The following is a 24,868-nucleotide window of genomic DNA, read 5'->3' as shown; positions in this document are numbered from 1 at the left end:
GGTAGCTGTAATCACGTCCACGTCAACTTTGGCTGCTTTCATACAAGCTTGGATCATGGGGACCTTAAAGAAAAAATCCTCATCACCTTAACAATACCGAATATATCATCCAGCATATGGTATCTGTATCTATACGGATAAATTAAATTAAAGTGTCTGTCTGTGATTTGAAAATAACTGATTTTTTGTTAATATGGCTACTAGCGAGTTGCCAAAACAATCATTTTTTAATTTACACCGCTGCATTCCTAATAGTTTGAAGACATCATAAGTATAATTCAAATAGGCATTATATGCGTTAAAACAGCATATTGTGCCACAATCCACGCTGGTGAAGCCGCGGGTCATGCTATATAATAATTAATAAAAAGGCATACTATTTGATACTAGAAAGATAGATACTTTATACATAGATGATAGAAAAGAGGAAAAATAGTACTCACTAATTTTCACATTTGTAATCTATTTAATGGTAGTACATGTAGTGGACGGTTTGTGAGCTAATGGTCGTGTAATATCTGGACACCAAAATCAAAATAATCTTTATTCAAGTGGGCTGTAAGAGGCATCTTTTCACATTATGTTACTGATTAAATATTTTAATACACAACTATCACCGATTCTGAATTAAGATTCTTAGAAGAATCGACTAGAAACTCAATAGAACTACTCTTTTCCACCAATACGTACATACCTATGATAATAAAATACAACTAAGTTATATGTCCTTGCCAAAAATCAACAAATAATTTCAACTCCATGCTTTTTTATCATCTATAACAATATTGTAATTGAGTAATATGCGTTGTTTATTAATTTATTTTTTAATATAAGATTTAAAATTAATTAATGTTTTCACCTTGTATAAAATATCTTCTGGAGCTAAAGTGAAGTTCGTTAATTTTGTGTCGTTAACCGGGTATTCATTGTAAGCATACGAACGAGTAGAAAAATCCGTCGAGCTATTGGGGACGCGAATCATTGAGTATTCCAGTCCATCTTCACTGCAATACGAGCTTTGGACAAAGAAAACCTCCATTATGGCTAACACTTTAATAATTATATAAGCATTATATATATATATAGGCCTCTGCATCTTTGACAGATGATTTAAGCGGCATCGCGAAGGCACTTGCGTTCATGACTGAAAAGACCAATGCGAGAGAGGATCCCCCGGCCGCACTTCCGACAAGTGTATGCGCCCCCAGATGGGCGGGGGTTTGAAGCCCGCTCATAACGCCTAGTGCGTTTTTCTTTTAGTAGTTTAAACCAGTCATTGTCATGCTTTGATTGACCTTCGTAAATAAGGCGTCGCCACTTGGCACGGTCCTCTGCCAGTTCCTCCCATCGATTGCTAGGGATGTTAAACGCAACCATATCACGCTTAGCGCAATCTTTGTAACGGAGCATAGGCCGCCCAACAGACCTCTTTGCATCCACAACCTCTCCCAGTAGTATTTGCCTTGGAAGACGGGTCTGCTCCATTCGATGCACATGTCCCAGCCACCGTAACCGTTTTTTTTGAGAATGGCCATGATGCTAGGCAGCTGTGCCTTGCCTAGAACAGACTCGTTTGTCACGCGATCCTGCCATGTGATGCCCAGAATGTTCCGAAGACAGCGCAAGTGAAATGTGTTTAGTCGGCGTTCTTGTTTTGCGTACGTTGTCCACGTTTCTGCTCCATACAAGAGTGTGCTTAGGACACATGATTGGTAAACAAGCATTTTCGTTTTTACCGTAAGGTGTCTGTTATCCCAAGCCCTTGAACAGAGCCTCCCGAACATAGAGGCTGCTTTGCCGATGCGGAAGTCGATCTCTGCATCAAGCGAGAGATTGCTTGACAAATGCGACCCAAGGTAGCAAAATTTGTTAACCACCTGTAAAGGTGCGCCGTTAAGCAAGATGACTGGTTGCTCTAAACATCCTTGCGCTAAAATAACGGTCTTCTTGCAGTTTATGGACATTGAGAAGAGGTCGCACGCTCTGGCAAATTTGTCCATTAGACTCTGGAGTTGAGCTTGGTCATGAGCAACGAAGGCAGCGTCGTCAGCGAAGAGGAGACTATCTACAAATAGGTCCTCCCTGTAGCGTTTGGACTTGAGCATTGAGATGTTGTACAGCCTACCATCGGTTCGCGTGTGTAAGTGGACGCCTTGCTGTTCATCTCCAAAAGCAACCTTCAGAAGCACCGAGAAGAATATTCCGAACAAGGTGGGGGCCAGTGCACAACCTTGACGAACGCCACGGCGTACGTCGAATGGCGTGGATGCGTTGCCATTGTGCAGGACGGTGACTTCCATACCTTCGTGGAACGATTGCACTATCCTTAGGAGTTTTGGGGAGCATCCAATTCTGACATGAACCGAGTACAACCCCTCTCTGCTCACGGAGTCAAAAGCCTTATTTAGGTCTACAAATGCAATGACTAGGGGGGTATGTTGCTCCCTACACTTTTCTTGTAGCTGTCTGAGTGAAAATATCATGTCGACAGTTGACCGTTGGGACCTAAAACCACATTGTGCTTCAGGGTATACGCGGTCGGCGAGCCTTTGTAGTTTGCCTAAAATGGCCCTGGCAAAGGCTTTACCGACGATGCTAAGAAGAGATATACTGCGGTAACAGTTGCAGTCGCCACGATCGCCTTTGCCTTTATAAAGAGTGACGATGTTAGCATCTCGCATATCCTGAGGGACGTAGTTTTCTTCCCAGCACTTAGCCAGGTGGTTATGAAGGATGGGCAAGAGGCACTCAAGCTTGAGGACTTCGGTGACAACATCGTCTTTTCCGGGGCTCTTTCCGCATTTGAGCTTCTTGACGGCCAGATAAAGTTCCTCTACTGTGGGTGCAACGTCTAGCTCGTGCCAAGTTGCCAGATTCGGGACAAGCTCCATTGCTTCTGGCTGAATATCCACTGGGCACGAGTAGAGCCCCTTGTAGTATTCTACCCATCTTGCCATCTGACGGGTGCTGTCTGTTATAACAGAACCGTCGGTTTCCTTGAGAGGTGCCGTCTTTTTTGGAGTAGGTCCAAGAGCTCTTTTGATGCCCGCGTACACCCCGCCAATATCCCCCGCGTTTGCGCACGCTTGGATGCTTTGGCAAAGCTCTGTCCAATACGCATTTACAAAGAAGCGCGTGCTACGCTGGAGTGAGGCTTTTGCCTTCGTGAGATCTTTACGCGTCGCATCGCAAGGGTTAAGGCGAAAATTTAAAGCGGCTTGGCGTTTCGAGTCAATCAAGGGAAGTAAGTGCTCCTCGTTTTCTTGAAACCAGTCGTAAGATTTTGCCTTTTGATAGCCAAAAATCTTGCCTGCAGTGTCAGTGAGAAAAGACTTGACTTTTTCCCATTCGACTCGCGCTGATGCCGTACTATCCCAAGTTGCAACTTCTTCGCGGACGAGTTCCCCAAATGACTCCACTACTTCCATGTCACGAGTCTTGAAAAGATTTATGTTTTTACGACCGGGTGGCTTGGAAGAATGGACTCTTCTAGGGACAAGTCGGACTTTAGTAGCAACGAGGCTGTGATCGGTGTCACAATCGGCACTGTGAAACGCCCGCGTGTGGAGCGTTTCCCGTAGATCCCTCCTTCTTGTAAGAGCAAGGTCTAATTGGTGCCAGTGTTTAGATCGAGGGTGCATCCACGAGACTTTCCGCATCATTTTGCCTTTAAAAAAGGTGTTGGTAACACACAGCTGGTGCCTTGAGCAAAACTCCAACAGTCGTTGTCCGTTGTCGTTAAGCTTCCCTATGCCGTGTGCACCGAGGCATTCAGGCCAGGCTGATGTGCCCTGACCGACGCGGGCATTAAAGTCACCCAAAATATGCAGTCTGTCAGTTGGATTTACCCTGCGCACTGTCTCATCGAGCTGGCCGTAGAATTGATCCTTGGTCTCGGGTTTTGAACTAAGCGTCGGTGCGTAAGCGGAAATTAGCGTGACAAAGCCGCTTTTTGTGTTTAGACGCAAGACCATAATTCGCTCGGAAACGCCTACAGGTGTTTCTATGGCGTTGATGAGATGTTTTCGAACCGCGAAACCTACACCATGCTCTCGTGTTTCCAAGGAACTCTTGCCCTTCCAGTAAAAAGTGTAGTTAGCTTCACGCAAAGACCCTTCGTCTTCAGTTCTGGTCTCTTGTAAGGCTACAATATCAATATTGAGCCTTGTAAACTCCACGTCGATACTGTAAGTTTTGCGCAGTTCTTGGGCGCAATCGGAGCTTCCGTAGGTGTTCGGGAAGCCTGTCCTCATCGTTCGGACATTCCATGTCGCAAAGCGCATGTAAGCAGCGTTGGTGTGGGTTTTGGGATTTATGTTCCTTTGAGCAGGTGGTTAATGTCACAGCGTCAACGTCTAGCTGTAAGGCTTGTGTTCCGTTCACCCAGGCGGAACAAGTTAACGCTGAGGCGGATCAGTACCTTATTGATCGGGGGCTGCCCGACTTAAAGCAGGCGGTAACTGATCAATGGATCTACGATGGATCCTCCTACTGTCAAGAGTGGCCCCTGGCGTCCGCACTTACGCCTATTCGTGCTGACTTATAACCGGTGACTGCCACTCTCCGTGTTGTTTTCCACCTGCAAGACAGGTGAGCGAAGTGTCCTCTCCGTGGATGCTGCTACGCCTGGGCCTGGCGACTTTATGGCAACACGGGCTTGCCCAGTACCCATGCCACCCTCTCCTCCTCCCCAGCAGGATCCGCAGGAATGACGAGTCAAAACGTGTGGTGCTGGTTTGGCCGCAGGTGACTGGCTTACGCCTAAACGGAGGCACCGCTCCGGGTTTAATATTAGTTTTCCTTCTTCTTTGGCGTGACGCTGGGATAATTTTGGGAAACAACGTATCAAGGAGAGGGGTGAGGATACTGTGATCACGGAAGATACAGGAATGTGACACTAGTAGCTAGAGCAGTCCGGGGCCGCGTACCCGTAGTGATTCCAACCAGCTATCGGACAGATAACTGGTAGATCCACCCTCTGGACAAAAATTATTATTAATAAAATTATTTATAAATATTCTAGTAAACACAGTGTGTATTCATATTATAATATATATATATATGTGTATAATTATATTTTACATACTAATTTTTAAAGCTATCACTATAGAAATTGATATGCAGCACCATCTAGCGGTGAGGTAGAACACTTTTGTGATAAATATTTAATCTGTACTTTATTAATTTCAAACAAAACCAACATGTAGATTTGTATATATAATATGAATACATGCGTATCTTTCTATATATTTCTTCTAACTTAAATGTAAGCCGGCGAAGCAGCAACAATTATAGTTATAACATTCAAGTTAATTTAACAAGCCTTATTTATAAACTTTGCATAGAGTTAATCCTAACAGTGTAACGGTTAGCGATAGGCATTCGTCCGATATATCAAAACGAATTCAAAATCCGATTTCATTTTATACAAGCATATAAGCATTAGGTTTTATAATAATAATGAATAATAATAATAATGTCCTCCAGACCGATTTCGGCCACGGCGGCCAATCTCAAGAGAGATTAGCCAACTACGCAGGAGATATTATAGCGCACAAGTGTGTGCGCAAACACAGGTGCAGAGTGCACCTGTGTAACTACCTATTCCCTAACTCTCATAATCCGATGGGACGGCAATCCGACACGACCGGAAAGAGGTCAGGCGCTAGCCACTAGGGTAACGATTGTTCGACAAACAAAGTCATTGTTCTGTTATACTTCCTTCACAATAGTCGATTTTAATCGATCAACTGCTAGATCGAAAAGGATCTTAACCTTCTGAAAAGACTTTTAACCAAAATAGCTACAAAATGTTATTTAAAAAATGTTAAGAATATTCTATTTGTTGTTGATTAATTTCAGTTTTAATTTCTTTCTTAAATTAATGTTGTAGAAACAAATGTTGGCCAACTAAAATCCCATTTACTTGATTAAATGTTGTTGTGCCGCTGGTGATAAGCTCTTCCAATTGATTCCTGCGGAATCAGTCACCGACCCGCCGAATCCTTCAATTGTCTGATACTTTTTATCTGGGTGTATTTCCAATACCATCTCGTGGTTCTCATCTATATAATAAGGATCGCGATTATTAAAAGAAATAAGTAATAGAAATACAATATATATAATAATTATATATACCATACTCACTCATACATGTTTTCTGTTGCATGGGTCCAAAGCTTTTACTAAATCTTTTACCCGTCTAAATAAAAAAATAAAAACATTATTATTATAAGCTTAAAAATAAGAATTGTGTACATGCCATTATTCCAACGATTTTTGGTTTCGTTTCGCTCCGTTAATAATCTAATACATTACACTCATATAAATATTATATAGCCAATAGCCCAATGGCTTACGGATAGGGGCCCAATTCTACTAACAAATTGTCACTTTATCGCAATCTAATCGAAGCGTGATCGTTGCCGTTTCTTCTGTTTTCCTATTCTTTAATTAAATTATCGAATATTGCCATAAAAGTTAACAATTACGTTTGATTTTGACATAACGGTATATGTTAACATATTATCAGTTCGGTTTCGATTCGAAAAAATACAAATGATTCAAAGTTGGATCGGAATTGAATCGTATCGTAATTCTTATAAATTAGTAGAATTCGGCCCCAGCTTAGCTGTGTAAAGCTCACAAGTTCGATCCTGAAATGTCGTCCTCCTCCTAACACAAGCTTTACGTTTAACTGGAGGGATAAATTGGAATATTAGTAATTCGATAAAAACAGACATTGTTATTGTTCTTTATATATAAACAGTGTATTATAGTTATTTTGCACTTGACGGTGAAAGAATACGTCGTGAGGAAACCTGCATGCGTTCAAATTCTGCCACATGCGTGGTATACGCATGTGGCAGAATTTGAACCAACCCGCATTGGAAGCAGCGTGGTGGAATAAGCTCCAAATCTTCTCCTCAAAAAGGAAGAGTAGGCCTTAGCCCAGCAGTGGGACATTCATAGACTGGTACTGTTAGGGATATTTTGATGGAATAATCCCTTATCGAGTTTTTTGAAGCAGTTTCGGCCTTCTCTTTGCATCGATCGTTTTCTGTGTGCTAAATACACTTATACTTGTGACGCGATATTGCAACAACTACGTGGGATATTTTTTGTATATTAATATACCAGTGCCTTGTGATTATATAATTATATTTTCTGCTCTTGGTGAGGCCGCTAGAGTTATTTGCGACGATGAAAAATCTAATGGACTGACCCTGCTTTTGGGAACTGAGTGTGGCTTTATTGTGATGCGTAATGTTGCAAGTATATGTTTATAAATAATTATCTCTATGCTCTCTGTACTTTTTTTTATAAATAATATTTGGCTATTCCTATGATAGGAATATAAGTTTTTTTTTATAGAATAGGAAGGCGGACGAGCATATGGGCCACCTGATGGTAAGTGGTCACCAACGCCCATAGACATTGGCATTGTAAGAAATGTTAACCATTGCTTACATCACCAATGCGCCACTAACCTTGGGAACTAAGAGGTTATGTCCCTTGCGCCTGTTATTACACTAGCTCACTCACCCTTCAAACCGGAACACAACAATACCAAGTATTGCTGTTTTGCGGTAGAATATCTGATGAGTGGGTGGTACTTAACCAGACGAACTTGAACGAAGCTCTACCACCAGTTAGATAACTATGTGCATTTTCGAATTATTAAAAACACAAATAAATAAAGAATTTTCAATACATACCTTAGACGATGTGTACATTATATAGGTGCCCCGTTCCGGAACCACTCTACTGACTGTGTCACAGTATGTTGCGTTACAAACGCATACCACTGACTCATTGTACTGTCTAGGCGCGCAAGGAAAATCTATACATATTATAATTATTATAGGTTAATTATTTTATACTATATATTCGTGTTTATAATTCATCTCGTGCTTGACGGTGAAGGAAAAAATTGTGAGGAAACCTGTATGTGTCTAAATTCACTGAAATACTGCCACATCTGTATTCCACCAAGCCGCATTGGAGCAGCGTGGTGGAATAACAGCCGGGATGGCCTCGCGCTGCCGTACGCACTAGCGAGGAGTGCGGGGAGGCGGGATTACCTTTGCCCCCTGGTTAGAGCTCCGCCGAGCCACGAGCGGAGCAAAGCACGGGAGAGATCCGTGCGGAGGACGGCCATCACAGTGGTTTTAGTGGGTAAGAATCCCACATAACCCAGTTACCCCCCCCCCCCTGGGAGCTGGGTACCTTTCTGAAGGATTCCATTGCGTGAAAAAAAAAGCGTGGTGGTATAAGCTCCATACCTTCTACTCAAAAAGGGAGAGGAAGCCCAGCAATGGGACATTGACAGGCTGTTACTTACAATCTATACGTAATTTCAATTTAAAAATCTGGCTCTATAGGATTTGTGAAAGATAGTGTTCGCGAACGCAGTCCAGTAAACCTTCGCTCATATACAATGGAAGTAAAAAATACGTATTAATGAGTAATGAGCGAGTAATTAATATATTTTTTTTATTATTTGCTGTTTTATTTTTATAAAGATCAATTCGGGGATTTTATATAATCGAAATCTTAATAATTATGTTAAATTCAGGACATTAACAATTTAAATTCTTAAGTTAAATAAGTATTAACTTACCAGCATGTACTGTTAACACGCATAGTGCAATAAATACTTTCAATTTCCGGTAAAGTTTCATCGTGGTGAGCAATGTAGATCTTCAATTATCCACGTGTAAATGTAAGATAATTAGTAAATAGTACTCATGTTATATATATACATATATATGTAGATGAATAAGTCCGTCGTTTAAATAAATATAATCTTATATACAGGTTGTATTTTAATAATTTCGAGTAAAAACAAAAAAAAAACAGTAGAGGTCAATTCAGTATCATATTTGTTTTGAGAAAGTTTTTTTTTAATGATAAAATTAAATACCTTTGAAATTGTAGTGTAGTATTTTAATTATGTACGTGTACCGAATATTGAAGGGCAATACTTTATTTTAATATAACTTCAAACTTTTTTTTTCTATCTATAGTGTCACCGGGTGCGATGGGCGAGTTAAACTCAGCCGGATGTTGGGAGCCACACGAGGGGCTCAAGAGAAACGAACGTCCTAAGGGTGCCTCCTGGTTGAAATCGGGAGGGAAACTTGAACAATTTTGTCTATAGTTACCTACTAACACCTTTTACTGTGAATGTCCCACTGCTGGGCTAAAGGCCTCCTCTCCTCTTTTTGAGGAGAAGGTTTGGAGCTTATTACACCACGCTGCTCCAGCCAGTGTAATTACAGGCACAAGGGACATAACATCTTAGTTCCCAAGGTTGGTGGTGCATTGGTGATGTAAGCGACGGTTAACATTTCTTACAATGCCAATGTCTATGGGCGTTGGCGATCACTTACCATCAGGTGGCCCATATGCTCGTCCGCCTGCCTATACTATAAAAAAAAATTGATCCACTTTAAATATAAAACAAAAATTGGTTAATTTGTATGTGCTTAAATAACACCTGTATTTAGCCACGAAAACTTCAAGGCCATGTAATATGCATAATTAACATTATTAGTAATATTCAAATAATTATATAACAAAACTAGCTATCCGGCCCTGGCTTCGCTCTTTATGACGGTGATAAAATTATTTTAGATAGGATCTGCGTAAAATCCATTAGATAGCGTCTATGCCTAACCTAGGTGTACTGCCTACCTATGTTAAATTTCAAGTCAATCGGACCGATAGTTTCTTAGATCTCGTGATAAGATAGGCAGTGATATTCCGCATATATATATATAAATATGTTATATAGATAAATAGTAGTAAGTTATCGATTCTGTGTATACTTTATAATAAATAAATAATAATAATTTACAATAAATTGAATTATTATGATAAAGGTTTTAAAAATGCTCTCACATACAAACAGCAGCGGGCATATACTTACAGTTATTGTGAATAAATAGACAGGTACCTATCAACTGTATTAACGAATAACATACATTGTTGAGGTAAAGATCCCATCCAGCGTTTCCAATACAAAAAAATTTATTACACAGGTGCTGTGGGAAAACAATTGGTCGATATTTTACTAAACACATAGACATTGTTTAAGCAGACGGCCATAATTCTAAGCAAACACACTTTTATTTAAGCACAAAGGCATTATTTTAAGCGCACAGACATTCTTACAGGTATATAGACATTCTTCGGAACATACCCCTTAACAAACGGACATTTCTTTTAAGCACACCGACATTCTTCAAAAAATCACGATCTATTATTAAAACACACGATGGGCCGATGTTCAAAATATTTAATTTATCGAAATTAAATTATAATACGCGGTTTCACCCGCGTATTACTGGTATACCCTCACAGGAAATTGTATTCTTTTAAAACCGAAAGGTAAATCAATCAATCAATCAACAGCCAATCGTTGTCCACTGTTGAACATAGGCTTCTCCCAAGGTGCGCCAAAGCTCCCGGTCCTCCGCCTTTTGCATCCAGTCGGTACCCGCCACCTTCTTAAGGTCATGAAAGGTAAATCATCAGTGTTTTTAAAAAATTAGTAGGTACTTATTATCAACTAACCGGCTTAGTATAAATTTAACAAAAAAAAAATCCCTGTGCTCTTAATTTTATTTTTAACTGAAAGTTAAATCTGTGTATTTAAAAAATAAGCACTTATTATTAACTAAGTAACTTTAACAAAACAATAAGAACAAAAAATATATATGCGGCGCCGAAACGAAATACTTACCTTACCTATAACCTTTAACTTACAAAGTTATTTACAAACCGAAAACGAATACTGAAGTAAGAGTATTTTCCAACAACCTACTCACCTGTCTATGATCTTATCTCGATTTCTTTCATAAGAATTAATGCCATGTTCATAAATAATTAATATAATGCGTTATTTTAGAACAACTTTGATTACCATACAAAAGATTATAGTGTGTCAATCTTAAAAGATAGACATATGGTATCGCATACTTTTTTTAGAATTTTTCAAGAGGAACAATTCCGTCATACATTATAATTGTGTAACTTGGACCAATTGCGCAGCACGCGCAACGGAAGCTCTCAAAAGGAATAAATTTTCCCCGTTTTTGCCACATTTTTCATTGACGCTCCGCTCCTATTGGACGTAGCGTGATGTTATATAGCCTTCCTCGATAAATGGGCTATGCAATGTTAAAATATTTTTTCAATTCGAACCAACAGTTTTTCGAACCAAACAAACTCTTCGACTTGATAATATTAGTTTAGATAAATAAAGTTTTCATTGAGTTTTACTGAATCTGAATATTTTGGAATAAAAAATATATTTGTACACTTGGTCATTTACAGTATTAACAATGACGGAGGCATCTAAGCATCGTAGATCTTAAGAATTGTATAAAATAAAGTTTGGTTCAACCCTATTATATACATATATTAAGTCAAACTACGGGCATCACTGATGAAAAAAAAAAACGCCGTAATATTATTTTCTGACCAGAATGACATGTCATGCTTCTTAAATTAAGATCATAGACTTCCATACAACCATTTATAAAGGATACATTTATATTTACGCGAGTGAAGCCGCGGGCGATAGCTAGTTAAATATACAGTAACGAAAAATAAAAGAAATGTGTATTACATATATTGTTTTTTTTTTATCAGTAAAATATATATATTATTTAATAAGCTACTACCCGAATCTGACAAAATATATAACAAAGGAATACAGACAGAGGTAAACCAGCACCACCGTGCGTCTCTCACATACGTGCGTTCGCTGCAAATAACTCAATGCTATAGGCAACAGCGCGACACGCGTGTCACTAACATAAGCTGAACCCTATTTAATATGATTGATCATATATATCTGACCTCAACTTACTTTGGAAGAATCTAAATCTCATAACTATCCATTTTTGAACTTCGTTTTGTTCCTATAACCTTTCAATCATTATCATTTTATAGACTAAACTTAAACTCAGCCGGATGTTGGGAGCCACACGAGGGGCTCAAGAGAAACGAACGTCCTAAGGGTGCCTCCTGGTTGAAATCGGGAGGGAAACTTGAACAATTTTGTCTATAGTTACCTACTAACACCTTTTACTGTGAATGTCCCACTGCTGGGGTAAAGGCCTCCTCTCCTCTTTTTGAGGAGAAGGTTTGGAGCTTATTACACCACGCTGCTCCAAAGCGGGTTGGTGAAATTAAACACATGCAGATTTCCTCACGATGTTTTCCTTCACCGTAAAGTACGAGATGAATTCTAATCACAAATTAAGCACATGAAAATTCAGTAGAACCCACGATCATCGGTTAAGATTTACGCGTTCTTAACCCAGTGTTAAAAGCCGAGATGGCCCTGTGGTAAGAACGCGTGAATCTTAACCGATGATCGTGGGTTCAAACCCGGGTAAGCACCACTGAATTTTCATGTGCTTAATTTGTGATTATAATTCATCTCGTGCTTTACGGTGAAGGAAAACATCGTGAGGAAAAACCTGCATGTGTCTAATTTCACTGAAATTGTGCCACATGTGAATTCTACCAACCCGCATTGGAGCAGCGTGGTGGAATAAGCTCCAAACCTTCTCCTCAAAAAGAGGAGAGGAGGCCTTTAGCCCAGCAGTGGGACATTCACAGGCTGTTACGGAACCCAGTGTTAATCTTATTTAACTTTTACTGGTGGTAGTATTTTGTGCAAGCTCGTTTGGGTAGGTACCACCCACTCATCAGATATTCTACCGCAAAACAGGTGTATTTGTGTACTTGTGTTGTGTTCCGGTTTGAAGGGTGAGTGAGCCAGTGTAATTACAGGCACAAGGGACATAACATCTTAGTTCCCAAGGTTGGTGGTGCATTGGTGATGTAAGCGACGGTTAACATTTCTTACAATGCCAATGTCTATGGGCGTTGGCGATCACTTACCATCAGGTGGCCCATATGCTCGTCCGCCTGCCTATACTATAAAAAAAAATTGATCCACTTTAAATATAAAACAAAAATTGGTTAATTTGTATGTGCTTAAATAACACCTGTATTTAGCCACGAAAACTTCAAGGCCATGTAATATGCATAATTAACATTATTAGTAATATTCAAATAATTATATAACAAAACTAGCTATCCGGCCCTGGCTTCGCTCTTTATGACGGTGATAAAATTATTTTAGATAGGATCTGCGTAAAATCCATTAGATAGCGTCTATGCCTAACCTAGGTGTACTGCCTACCTATGTTAAATTTCAAGTCAATCGGACCGATAGTTTCTTAGATCTCGTGATAAGATAGGCAGTGATATTCCGCATATATATATATAAATATGTTATATAGATAAATAGTAGTAAGTTATCGATTCTGTGTATACTTTATAATAAATAAATAATAATAATTTACAATAAATTGAATTATTATGATAAAGGTTTTAAAAATGCTCTCACATACAAACAGCAGCGGGCATATACTTACAGTTATTGTGAATAAATAGACAGGTACCTATCAACTGTATTAACGAATAACATACATTGTTGAGGTAAAGATCCCATCCAGCGTTTCCAATACAAAAAAATTTATTACACAGGTGCTGTGGGAAAACAATTGGTCGATATTTTACTAAACACATAGACATTGTTTAAGCAGACGGCCATAATTCTAAGCAAACACACTTTTATTTAAGCACAAAGGCATTATTTTAAGCGCACAGACATTCTTATAGGTATATAGACATTCTTCGGAACATACCCCTTAACAAACGGACATTTCTTTTAAACACACCGACATTCTTCAAAAAATCACGATCTATTATTAAAACACACGATGGGCCGATGTTCAAAATATTTAATTTATCGAAATTAAATTATAATACGCGGTTTCACCCGCGTATTACTGGTATACCCTCACAGGAAATTGTATTCTTTTAAAACCGAAAGGTAAATCAATCAATCAATCAACAGCCAATCGTTGTCCACTGTTGAACATAGGCTTCTCCCAAGGTGCGCCAAAGCTCCCGGTCCTCCGCCTTTTGCATCCAGTCGGTACCCGCCACCTTCTTAAAGTCATGAAAGGTAAATCATCAGTGTTTTTAAAAAATTAGTAGGTACTTATTATCAACTAACCGGCTTAGTATAAATTTAACAAAAAAAAATCCCTGTGCTCTTAATTTTATTTTTAACTGAAAGTTAAATCTGTGTATTTAAAAAATAAGTACTTATTATTAACTAAGTAACTTTAACAAAACAATAAGAACAAAAAATATATATGCGGCGCCGAAACGAAATACTTACCTTACCTATAACCTTTAACTTACAAAGTTATTTACAAACCGAAAACGAATACTGAAGTAAGAGTATTTTCCAACAACCTACTCACCTGTCTATGATCTTATCTCAATTTCTTTCATAAGAATTAATGCCATGTTCATAAATAATTAATATAATGCGTTATTTTAGAACAACTTTGATTACCATACAAAAGATTATAGTGTGTCAATCTTAAAAGATAGACATATGGTATCGCATACTTTTTTTAGAATTTTTCAAGAGGAACAATTCCGTCATACATTATAATTGTGTAACTTGGACCAATTGCGCAGCACGCGCAACGGAAGCTCTCAAAAGGAATAAATTTTCCCCGTTTTTGCCACATTTTTCATTGACGCTCCGCTCCTATTGGACGTAGCGTGATGTTATATAGCCTTCCTCGATAAATGGGCTATGCAATGTTAAAATATTTTTTCAATTCGAACCAACAGTTTTTCGAACCAAACAAACTCTTCGACTTGATAATATTAGTTTAGATAAATAAAGTTTTCATTGAGTTTTACTGAATCTGAATATTTTGGAATAAAAAATATATTTGTACACTTGGTCATTTACAGTATTAACAATGACGGAGGCATCTAAGCATCGTAGATCTTAAGAATTGTATAAAATAAAGTTTGGTTCAACCCTATTATATACATATATTAAGTCAAACTACGGGCATCACTGATGAAAAAAAAAAAACGCCGTAATATTATTTTCTGACCAGAATGACATGTCATGCTTCTTAAATTAAGATGTAGACTTCCATACAACCATTTATAAAGGATACATTTATATTTACGCGAGTGAAGCCGCGGGCGATAGCTAGTTAAATATACAGTAAAGAAAAATAAAAGAAATGTATATTACATATATTGTTTTTTTTTTATCAGTAAAATATATATATTATTTAATAAGCTACTACCCGAATCTGACAAAATATATAACAAAGGAATACAGACAGAGGTAAACCAGCACCACCGTGCGTCTCTCACATACGTGCGTTCGCTGCAAATAACTCAATGCTATAGGCAACAGCGCGACACGCGTGTCACTAACATAAGCTGAACCCTATTTAATATGATTGATCATATATATCTGACCTCAACTTACTTTGGAAGAATCTAAATCTCATAACTATCCATTTTTGAACTTCGTTTTGTTCCTATAACCTTTCAATCATTATCATTTTATAGACTATCATTTATAGATAGCTAAAGTTTCAGCCAAATCAACTGAACAGTTATTTTATAACACTTTTATTGAATAAATCTTCGACGTGATTCTTTAAATTGACAAAACTTTTTTATTTATAAGCCGATTGAAATAAAACAAACACTTAAGTTTGTCGCAATACATTAGTAAAAACCGCATCCAAATCAATTAAGCTGTTTCTATGATTGGCGCACACAAACGCACAGACAAACAGATAAAAATTCTAACAATCATTGTTTTTGGTTCTATTGCGTTGATAAATGCCCACGATAAGAGTTTTACTCATATATCTTCCATCGATTAGTTACGTTCTTATTATATAAATGTATAAAAACGAAAGCTTGTTCGTGTTCGTAGTCCACGCGTTCATTTGATCGAGTTGATTTTTTTGTGTTATTGAGTCGGACAAGATTGACATGACGCCTGACGGTCTCTGGCGTAGTCCATTAGCCCGGCAAGGATATTTTGGCGCGTAGCCAGAGATCGGAATTAATTAAACTAAGAATGATATCCATATCTTGTCAAGTGTCATACTTTGATAACCGCTGCAATATATAAGTGATACCATACCAAACCTAATTTGAAATAAAAATTCTATAACCTCATATCCGCTATGTAGCGTTAAGGTCGCCAAAATTATGTGCTACTTTTATTTAGGCTGTATCCATGATTTGTATTTTTTTTCTCTTTGTGGTGTACAATAAAGTATAAAGTAAGTAAATTTCTGTAGTTGGTTTATTTGAGTTCTTTTGGTGTTTGCTTACGTACTTAAGAAATATGGCTGAAGCGTCATCCAGTTAAATTGGTACACCAGGTATTAATAGGAATAAGGAAAGACAAACCTTTGTTGGAATATTTAATATTGATGATTATGGTATGTGTTCATAATTTCAATGTATAGCATAGTGATACAGGCGAAGATGGTGTGAATGAAGACTTCCCAAGCGACAATTTGGTTAAATTAGTGCAGAACATAATAATAATATCCTGGGACATTATTCACACACGGCCATCTGAACCCAAACTAAGCAGAGCTCGTACTATGAAAACCAGACAACTGATATACTACATATACTACTTTTATTTTGTAAATACATACTTATATAGATAATTACACCCAGACTCAGGACAAACAGACATGTTCATGCACACAAATGTGTCCTGAGTGCGAATCGAACCCACAACCTTCGGCGTGAAAGGCAAGTATCTACCAATCACGCCAACCAGCCCGTCATAGTACAATAACCTGAAATACAGTTTGTGATTTGATATCCATTCTGATCGTCTGGGTACCATCTACTATCAGACTCATCAGATATTCTAAATTCTTGTAAAACAGCAGTACTTGATATTGTTGTGTTCCGGTTGAAGGGTGAGTGAGTGTGTAATTACAGGCACAAGGGACATAACATCTCAGTTCCCAAGGTTGGTGGCGCATTGGTGATGTAAGTGATGGTTAACATTTCTTACAATGCCAATGTCTATGGGCGTTGGTGACCACTTACTATCAGGTGGCCCATATGCTCGGCCTTCCTATTCTATAAAAAAATGGTCTTATAACTTATAAGACAATATTTCTTCTTAATATGGACGCATGATTGATTTCCATGCATTAGGCAAACTCGTCGAGATGGCCCAGTGGTAAGAACGCGTGAATCTTAACCGATGAACGTGGGTTCAAACCCGGGCAAGCACCTCTGAATTTTCATGTGCTTAATTTCTGTTTATAATTCATCTCGTGCTTTTCGGTGAAGGAAAACATCGTGAGGAAACCTGCATGTGTCTAATTTCATCGAAATTCTGCCACATGTGTATTCCACCAACCCGCATTGGAGCAGCGTGGTGGAATAAGCTCCAAACCTTCTCCTCAAATAGGGAGAGGAGGCCTTAGCCCAGCAGTGGGACATTTACAGGCTGTTACTTTACTTTTTTTTACTTTAGGCAAACTCCATTATAACAATTGATGTAATCTCTAAAAGTTAGGAAATTTTATTAACTGGTAACCCTTCAGTTACCAATTCACTTCTCTGTCAATGTCATCATAGCTAGCTCGTGACAGGTAGCGGTTACTTTTTTTAATTTATTTATAAATAAAATAGAGACATTGCAGCGCGTAGCGGAAATTATTTTGTAGAAAATAAGAATAAAAACACAGTTTTTCTCAAAGCTTTATTTTCACTTATTATTAACAAAACTTGCAAAAACGAACAGACGTCCAATGATTACATTCTAATATTGATTTGCAAGCTGCTATCATTTAAAAAAAAGCCGAATGCATTTGAGATATATGTTTTTCATAATATCCTCTTATATATATATATATATATATATATATATGTATGTACATAGACAAACTCAAAGTAAATGCAATCGTAAGATTAAACATAAAACAATTCAATGACGTTATTTTCTGGAATAACAAAAAATGCATTACAAATCGGTATAAAAAAAATTTAAACTTAAATTTAACTTGATAAAACATCAACTGTAAGATTCGACTCTAATTTTTAAGACAGTAAGTGGGACCAAGTCCCAACTAAATAATTTATCAACGAAGTAAATTATAACATACTAGTTGTACCCCGCGACTTTCCATGTGAAATTTAACCCATATATGAACTACCCAGGACTTTTTCTGCATTTCATTCATTTCTACAGGACCTTAAACTAAGATCTGCAATAGTAATGTAGTATTCAGTTCTGAAAGTAGTTTTAAGAAGAGGGTCAAAGTCGACCCCATGGCCATATAAGGGTTAAATTTCTCTATCATGCATACACATCCTTATTCAGGTTCAAGGCCCCTAAAGAAAATGTATTTATAATCGGTTCAATGGTTTAGTCATGATGACGTAACAAATAGAGTTGATATTAAACATTTATAAAAAAAATTGATTATTTAAAATAAAAGAAAATTAAATAATAATTCTTCAATATGGATAACTAAATGAGGTCGTCTAAGGCGTGCATCTCTCCAAGAAGCGTGGGTAGAGGCACACCTCCCGGATGTGGTAGCGGTTGAGCAGCCAGCACAGGAAGCGCTCCAGGCCCAGCCCGTAGCCGCCGTGCGGCACGGAGCCGAACTTGCGCTGGTCCGTGTACCAGTAGTACGGCCGGGGGTCGATGCCCTCGCGCTTGTAGCCTGCCGACACACTCATGTCAGAGACTAATGACTCACAAAAATATAGCAGCTTCTATTAGTCATATTGCCATAGTTTTCATTAAATATATATATATATATATATATATATATATATATATATATATAATATAAAAATGCTGAGCCGAGATGGCCCAGTGGTAAGAACGCGTGAATCTTAACCGATGATTGTGGGTTCAAGCCCGGGCAAGCACCACCGAATTTTCATGTGCTTAATTTGAGATTATAATTAATTTCGTGCTATACGGTGAAGGAAAACATCGCGAGGAAACCTGCATGTGTCTAATTTCACTGAAATTCTGCCACATGTGTATTCTACCAACCCGCATTGGAGCAGCGTGGTGGAATAAGCTCCAAACTTTCTCCTCAAAAAAAGGAGAGAAGGCCTTTAGCCCAGCAGAGAAGGAATGGGACATTCACAGGTGGTTACGGTATATAAAAATACCAGTTCTCTCTCGCGGCTTCACTCGCGTGCTTTGGGGGGAGGAGGGTATGTTAGGCGTGATGTAAAAAATAGTAGCCAATGTCCTTTCTTGGGATTGAAGCTTGCTTCATATTAAATTTCATCAAAATTGGTTCAGCGGTTTAGCCGTCAAATCATAACAGACAGAGTTACTTTCGCATTTATCATATTAGTATATATTATACTAACACATATTATATTATTCTATGTAACTATATATAGTTGAAAAAGGAAAATAATTTATTGAACAAATTAATTAACTCGTGTATGAATTGTTGGTGAATGTACTGGTAAATGCAACTGCTGTGCGAGCAATGTAGAATTTAATTTTGCTTATGACAAATATACCTCTAATCATAAGGGTATATATTAATAATATGTGGGTCTAGGATTTCAGGCGGTTTGTATTTTGACTCGCTGTTTGTAATAATTTGTACACAATAATATAAACATTAAAACACACCTTCCATCAATTCCTCATGGTCCCACATCCTCATCGACCCCCCTACAATTTCCCCAACACCTGGCATCAGGAGATCAACTGATTCAGTTAGACGCTTGTCATCTTCACATCGGAGCATGTAGAATGATTTGATCTCTGCAGGAAACTTGCAGAGAAGTATTGGCACCCCGATGGCATCTGTCATCTTACGTTCAGGACCTTCTGGAATGTCCTGTGAGAATAATGATTGTTAAGCTGTCTGTATGTATTGTATGTATAATTACAGTTTGTTTTTTTATGTTATAAGTAGGCGGGTAAATAGGTCATCTGATGGTAAATGGTCACCACCGCAAATAGACATTGGCGATGTAAGAGATGTTAACCATTCTTTACATCGCCAATGCGCCACCGATCTTCGAATCTAAGATGTTATGTCCCTTGTGCCTGCACTTACAATGGCTCACTCACCCTTCAAACCGGAACGTAACAATACTAAATATTACTTGATGAAGTACTTACCCAGACGGCTGGCACAAAGCCCTGACAACTAGTGTAATTATATACAGCATATTTTTCCAGTATTCGTCCGTAAAGCTTATGCCAAATTAAATGAAGTGAATGATGTTGAAATATATTATTATAAATATCTGACTGGACATGTCAATTTAATATGAACATTTATGTACTTAAAAAGTCTAACTAGTTTTTGAACAATTAATTTTTTAATTATCACATAATACTTACTTCTCCAAATTCATAGAACGTTTGGTCATCCTTAGTAATGTTGTTAGCACGCAGATATTCAATGGCTTCTGCGTACGTCATACGTTTAAAAGGCTTAACGGGTTTCTGGAAATAATAAAAAAATATATTTATTTAGGGTATTAAATTGATTTAGTAAAATGGCAATGTAATATAAGAGATTTAGTTCGTGTTTCCGAGAGTTCGAGCGTCAGATGACGTCAACGTAAGATTTTGAGCGTCAGATGACGTCAGCGTCAGACATGTTATTGCAAGTGCGTTAATGTGTGCGTGAGATCGGTATACCAGCTGGACCACTTGATGGTAAATGCACTTCGGCAGCAGTGTATATGAAACACATTGGCATTAACAATCTCTTACATCGCCAATGCGCCCCAAATTGGGGAAATAAAACGTTGTGTCCCTTGAGCCTGTACTTATACTATGTAAGCAGCTAATTTCAAATATGGCACAAATATTATTACAATAAAACTACCTTAAAATTGGGGTTAAGTTCATACACCAAATGTCCCTCGGGCGACTCCAGGACCCTATCGACGACGTCGACGACGAGATCCTCGATCCTATCCAGCAACTCGTCAAAATCGATGAAGGGGCACTCCGCCTCCACGTGGCTGTACCTGTGACCAAAAGCAATCGTACAGTTAGTATTACTGGTCCCGCGCGACGGGCCGCTCGGCGCGGCGGCGGCACTCACTCGGCGAGGTGTCGGCGCGTGCGCGAGGTCTCGGCGCGGTAGGACTGCGCCACGCAGTACACGTCGCCCAGCGCCGCCAGGCACGTCTCCAGGTACAGCTGCGAGCTCTGCGTCAGGTACGCCTGCTCGCTGCGGGGCACGCCGGCTACGTTAGTATGTATACGCTTTGGACCGACATTTATTCGACAGTCAATAATTTCTATAACAAGAAATTAATTATCAGGAGCATCCCGCACTAAGAGAGTCGACGGTGTTGCGGTATCTGTCCCCGGTGGGCACTGATTTCCGTCCCATCGGACTACGGAAGTTTAAGGAAATGAAATGATTCCTATTCCTGCGCTGTTAGCTCCTGTCTTCTTTGAGTAAGTAGCCGACCAAATTGATCGGAACAACAATTAACTTCTATGATCTATGATAACAAATCAATAATGTATACAGAGTCGCTCAATTCCTCTGTCTGTATATCCGCTAACTTTTTCTAAACAACGCTACGAATTTTGAAACGGTTTCTACAAAAAGAAAGTATAAAACGTGGGAAGTTTATACATAAGTAACGTACCCGAAGTAGTCAAACTTGAAGAGCGTGGAGCCGCCCTCGCACTGCGTCTGCACGAGCGTGGGCGGCGTGACCTCGGTGTACAGGCGGCTCGCGAAGTGCTCGCGGAAGGCGCGCGTCACCTGCGCGCGCGCGCGGAGCACCTTCGTCGTGTTCTCGCCGCGCAGTATTATGTGTCTGCGGGCACACCACGCGTCACCACGCGTCACCACGCGTCACCACACGTCACCACGCGTCACCACACGTCACCACGCGTCACCGCACGTCACCGCAAGTCGTTCATCTAGCCCGGTACCAACCGGGACTTGGACTTACACTTTTATTATATTATTGAATAGAAGAAACAGTTCAATAAAAAAGTAACAATCCCTTTATTATAGAACTTTCACTTTGATAATATATACATTAAAATATTATTGCTTATATTTTTTTTCTTTATTGGCTTCCAATCCATTAGTAACTTGTTAAACATACATAATTATATTACCAGACAGACTTTAATAATTAGTAGCAATTCTGAATAATTGCCATTGAAACTTTCTCACGACTGTTTACCTGTTATCGAGCTGGACGTCGGGCAGAGCGTCTTCGTTCAATATAGCATCTGCCCCACCAGGCGGAGCCAGGCCGACTAGCTCCCAGTAATCTACTGTCAGTTCATGACCTCCCGGTGCCTTGAGAAAGAGTAACAAATACATAACTCAATGAATGAAGCTTATAACACATGAATTAGTTTTAATCATTTAATTGTTTTTGTAAAGGTCTAAAATTTTTTTTTTTTACTATTAATAGGCCAGCGTTTGACCGTTGACTTGCCTGATGTTAAGCATCGACACGGTCTATAATGTAGCAAGCTTGCATATAAGAAACCCGTTTACTCTGGATTTGAAGACACCAACGTTGTACCTATTGGGAAATATGGACTCAGGCAAAGCATTCCAAAGTGTATTCTGCGCTACTTTTTTGTGAAATAAATTATATTTATTACATAATGTCTATATTGATTACTATATTCTAATGGCGGGCGGAGTAAAGATAAACAAACTTTAGAAATATTACACACAACAAACAGTTCTTGATTATATCTTTATAATACAACTCTATTCCACTTAACTGCCATTTAATACACTCAATGATTATTATTTATCTTTACTCCTCCTATAATAAAATGTACATGATATTATTTTTAAGAGTAGTTTTGACAGTAATTCCACCAGACTGCTTCAATTCAGGTTGGTGGATTATGGACAGGTTTTGTTAATGTTTTCCTGCACTGCCACGCAAATGTATAAACACAAATTCAGCACATGAAATATATACCAGTTCTGTTTTACATGAAAATATTTTCAGTACATTTAATATACAATACAAAAAATTATATTTTTATAGTGTACAGTTCATATGTGTAATTAAGAAATAAACAAGTAAAAAGAAAATTAATTGCTCCTTCAATATATTCTACAAAAAAAATTATCTAGTTAGATATTCATGTTTCTTTATAATAATAAGTTAAAAACTTTCAGAAATAAATGGGAATGATGACGAACCAAGTCTTAATAATTTTATTCCAATGACTCACTGATTTGCCTTCAGGAACAACTTCTAGTTTTCCATATAAAATGACAGATGACTCAGTTGACAAAACTAAAGCATTATATGTCTGACAGAGAATGCCATGTAAGACGCATTGCATGTATCCAGTACCATCCCGCAATGTAAGAAAAGCTAATGCTTTTCCTTGACGACGTAGACGATGGACCCAACCACGCACACATATTCTCTCCCCTCGATGTTCAGCCGCTTAAAAGAAATATAATTTTTAAATTAAATGTTATTCATATCATTTATAGCCGTATATACCTCTCAATTGGGTATGCTGCTTTCTAAATTAAAACTGTTATATGATGGGTTGTGGATGCGCACAGCAGTCATTGTCAGGCAAGAAATTTAGAGGTACTTCTCCGGCAGGAAATCTTCTTTTAACTTCATTGTTTTTAGCACCATTTGTTTTAAGTATATTGTATTTTAACTATGACCTGCTTGATCTGTCTAAAGTTGATATCATATTTGTGTAGCTCATTTTTTGTTATAAAATATTTACTATTTAAAATCATATTTTAAATGTCATGAATTGTATTGTAACGATTATAGTGACTCAGTTTTAAATATTTCTTTTTTGAAATGACAATAGATGCATGATGAAAATTATTGGTAATATGAGTATTTTATTGCACAAATATATGCATGCAACATGCAGATGATGCAATACATTGAAAATATTCCTATAGGACTAAACGCAAGTTATTAAAGCTTGTGTTACTTTATGAAACAATATATTAGTTTTTTTTACGATTTAGCCATGAACCTCAATATGTCATCACCATCAAAAGATATAATATTGCAATTTAATTAGTTTGTCTCAAGATTTTTAAAGAGTATTCCAAAATTTATAAATCACAGATAATTAAAAAATATCTTACAATGAAGTATTTTCACCGTCTTGGCTTTTGGCAACGAAGGATCCTCTTTTAAAACAATTTTCTTAGCTTCGTCCAAATTTTGCTGCCTCTTCTCAACATTTTCTTCGTCCACCTTCACTTTTTCAACAGCCTTGTAACACTCCCGACTCCATATCTTGGTAATTTTTTTTAACTGCGATTTCGCAGCTACGTCGTACTGTTTGCCTTCCTCTTTGGAGTCCACGTATATAGTCGGAAACGGTTCCTTGCCAGCGTATCGCATGGCTTGTAAGATTGTTTTAAATGGTTTTTCTGCTGAGCCCTCTCCAGTACTATCACTGCCAGTCTTTTCGGAAGTATAAATTTCTCCTATAAAATATATTTTAATACAGTATGTCAATGAAATATGTTATTGTTATTAGGTTATTTGAAATAAAATTGTGTACTCACCTATCGTTAATTTTTCTATTTCAGCCATGATTGAAAACTGAAAATTACTAATTAATTGAAGCAAAAAGTAACTACTAACCACTTTGTAACAAATTTTTATAAAATGTAAAGTAGGCTAGCCATTAACCACTACGTTTTGAGTTTCGACTTTGACGTTAAACGCATTGCAGTGAAGTCGACCTGGACCTGATAATATTGTCTGTTGAAGAATAATTCGATACATCGATGTTTAGCACATTCGATGCGATGCATAAAAGTTGAAATCTAACCGATGCATCGATTCTGACGTTTAACAATTCATCTATATTTTTCATTGTATGCATTGAATCGAAGCATGCATTTCACTTTGAACTAAAATTTGTATTACTGCA

The 24,868-nt window shown here is 38.0% G+C and overlaps 5 protein-coding genes across 13 annotated transcripts in view; 2 read left to right on the top strand and 3 right to left on the bottom strand.

Moving 5' to 3' along the window:
• LOC126775335 (glutamate receptor ionotropic, kainate 2-like) overlaps nucleotides 1-9,147 on the top strand; it is a 102,264-nt gene extending 93,117 nt beyond the window's left edge. The window contains exon 17 of the mRNA XM_050497187.1: nucleotides 9,030-9,147. The gene's annotated coding sequence lies outside the window, so the exon portion shown is untranslated. The remainder of the gene's footprint in view (nucleotides 1-9,029) is intronic.
• LOC126775338 (asparagine--tRNA ligase, cytoplasmic-like) overlaps nucleotides 1-24,656 on the bottom strand; it is an 89,531-nt gene extending 64,875 nt beyond the window's left edge. The window contains exon 1 of the mRNA XM_050497193.1: nucleotides 24,580-24,656. The gene's annotated coding sequence lies outside the window, so the exon portion shown is untranslated. The remainder of the gene's footprint in view (nucleotides 1-24,579) is intronic.
• The window catches only part of LOC126775340 (luciferin 4-monooxygenase-like), an 89,229-nt gene that overhangs the window by 22,732 nt on the left and 41,629 nt on the right, over nucleotides 1-24,868 (bottom strand). The window lies entirely within an intron of this gene.
• The window catches only part of LOC126775354 (uncharacterized), an 84,973-nt gene that overhangs the window by 46,330 nt on the left and 13,775 nt on the right, over nucleotides 1-24,868 (top strand). The window lies entirely within an intron of this gene.
• On the bottom strand, nucleotides 18,417-24,628 carry LOC126775339 (asparagine--tRNA ligase, cytoplasmic-like). Its single transcript, XM_050497194.1, has 10 exons — nucleotides 24,498-24,628; nucleotides 24,069-24,416; nucleotides 23,168-23,388; nucleotides 22,144-22,262; nucleotides 21,592-21,765; nucleotides 21,033-21,161; nucleotides 20,811-20,955; nucleotides 20,318-20,422; nucleotides 19,595-19,805; nucleotides 18,417-18,650 (listed from the first exon to the last, which is right to left on the bottom strand). Exons 1-10 carry the CDS (start codon nucleotides 24,523-24,525, stop codon nucleotides 18,466-18,468), a joined length of 1,665 nt encoding a protein of 554 aa, XP_050353151.1. The 5' UTR covers nucleotides 24,526-24,628; the 3' UTR covers nucleotides 18,417-18,465.

The sequence above is a fragment of the Nymphalis io genome, chromosome 18 (genome assembly GCF_905147045.1).
Source record: "Nymphalis io chromosome 18, ilAglIoxx1.1, whole genome shotgun sequence".
Lineage (NCBI taxonomy): Eukaryota > Metazoa > Arthropoda > Insecta > Lepidoptera > Nymphalidae > Nymphalis > Nymphalis io.
This window is presented reverse-complemented; position numbering and strand designations above follow the sequence as displayed.

What these genes read in the sequence shown, in the direction of transcription:
- LOC126775339 (XM_050497194.1), bottom strand. Translation starts at nt 24,525, where the DNA reads ATGGCTGAAATAGAAAAATTAACGATAG. An exon ending in GACGTCCAGCTCGATAACAG is followed by an intron (nt 21,766 to 22,143) that starts GTAAACAGTCGT and finishes GTGTGCCCGCAG; the next exon opens with ACACATAATACTGCGCGGCG. An exon ending in AACTTAACCCCAATTTTAAG is followed by an intron (nt 20,423 to 20,810) that starts GTAGTTTTATTG and finishes TATTATTTCCAG; the next exon opens with AAACCCGTTAAGCCTTTTAA.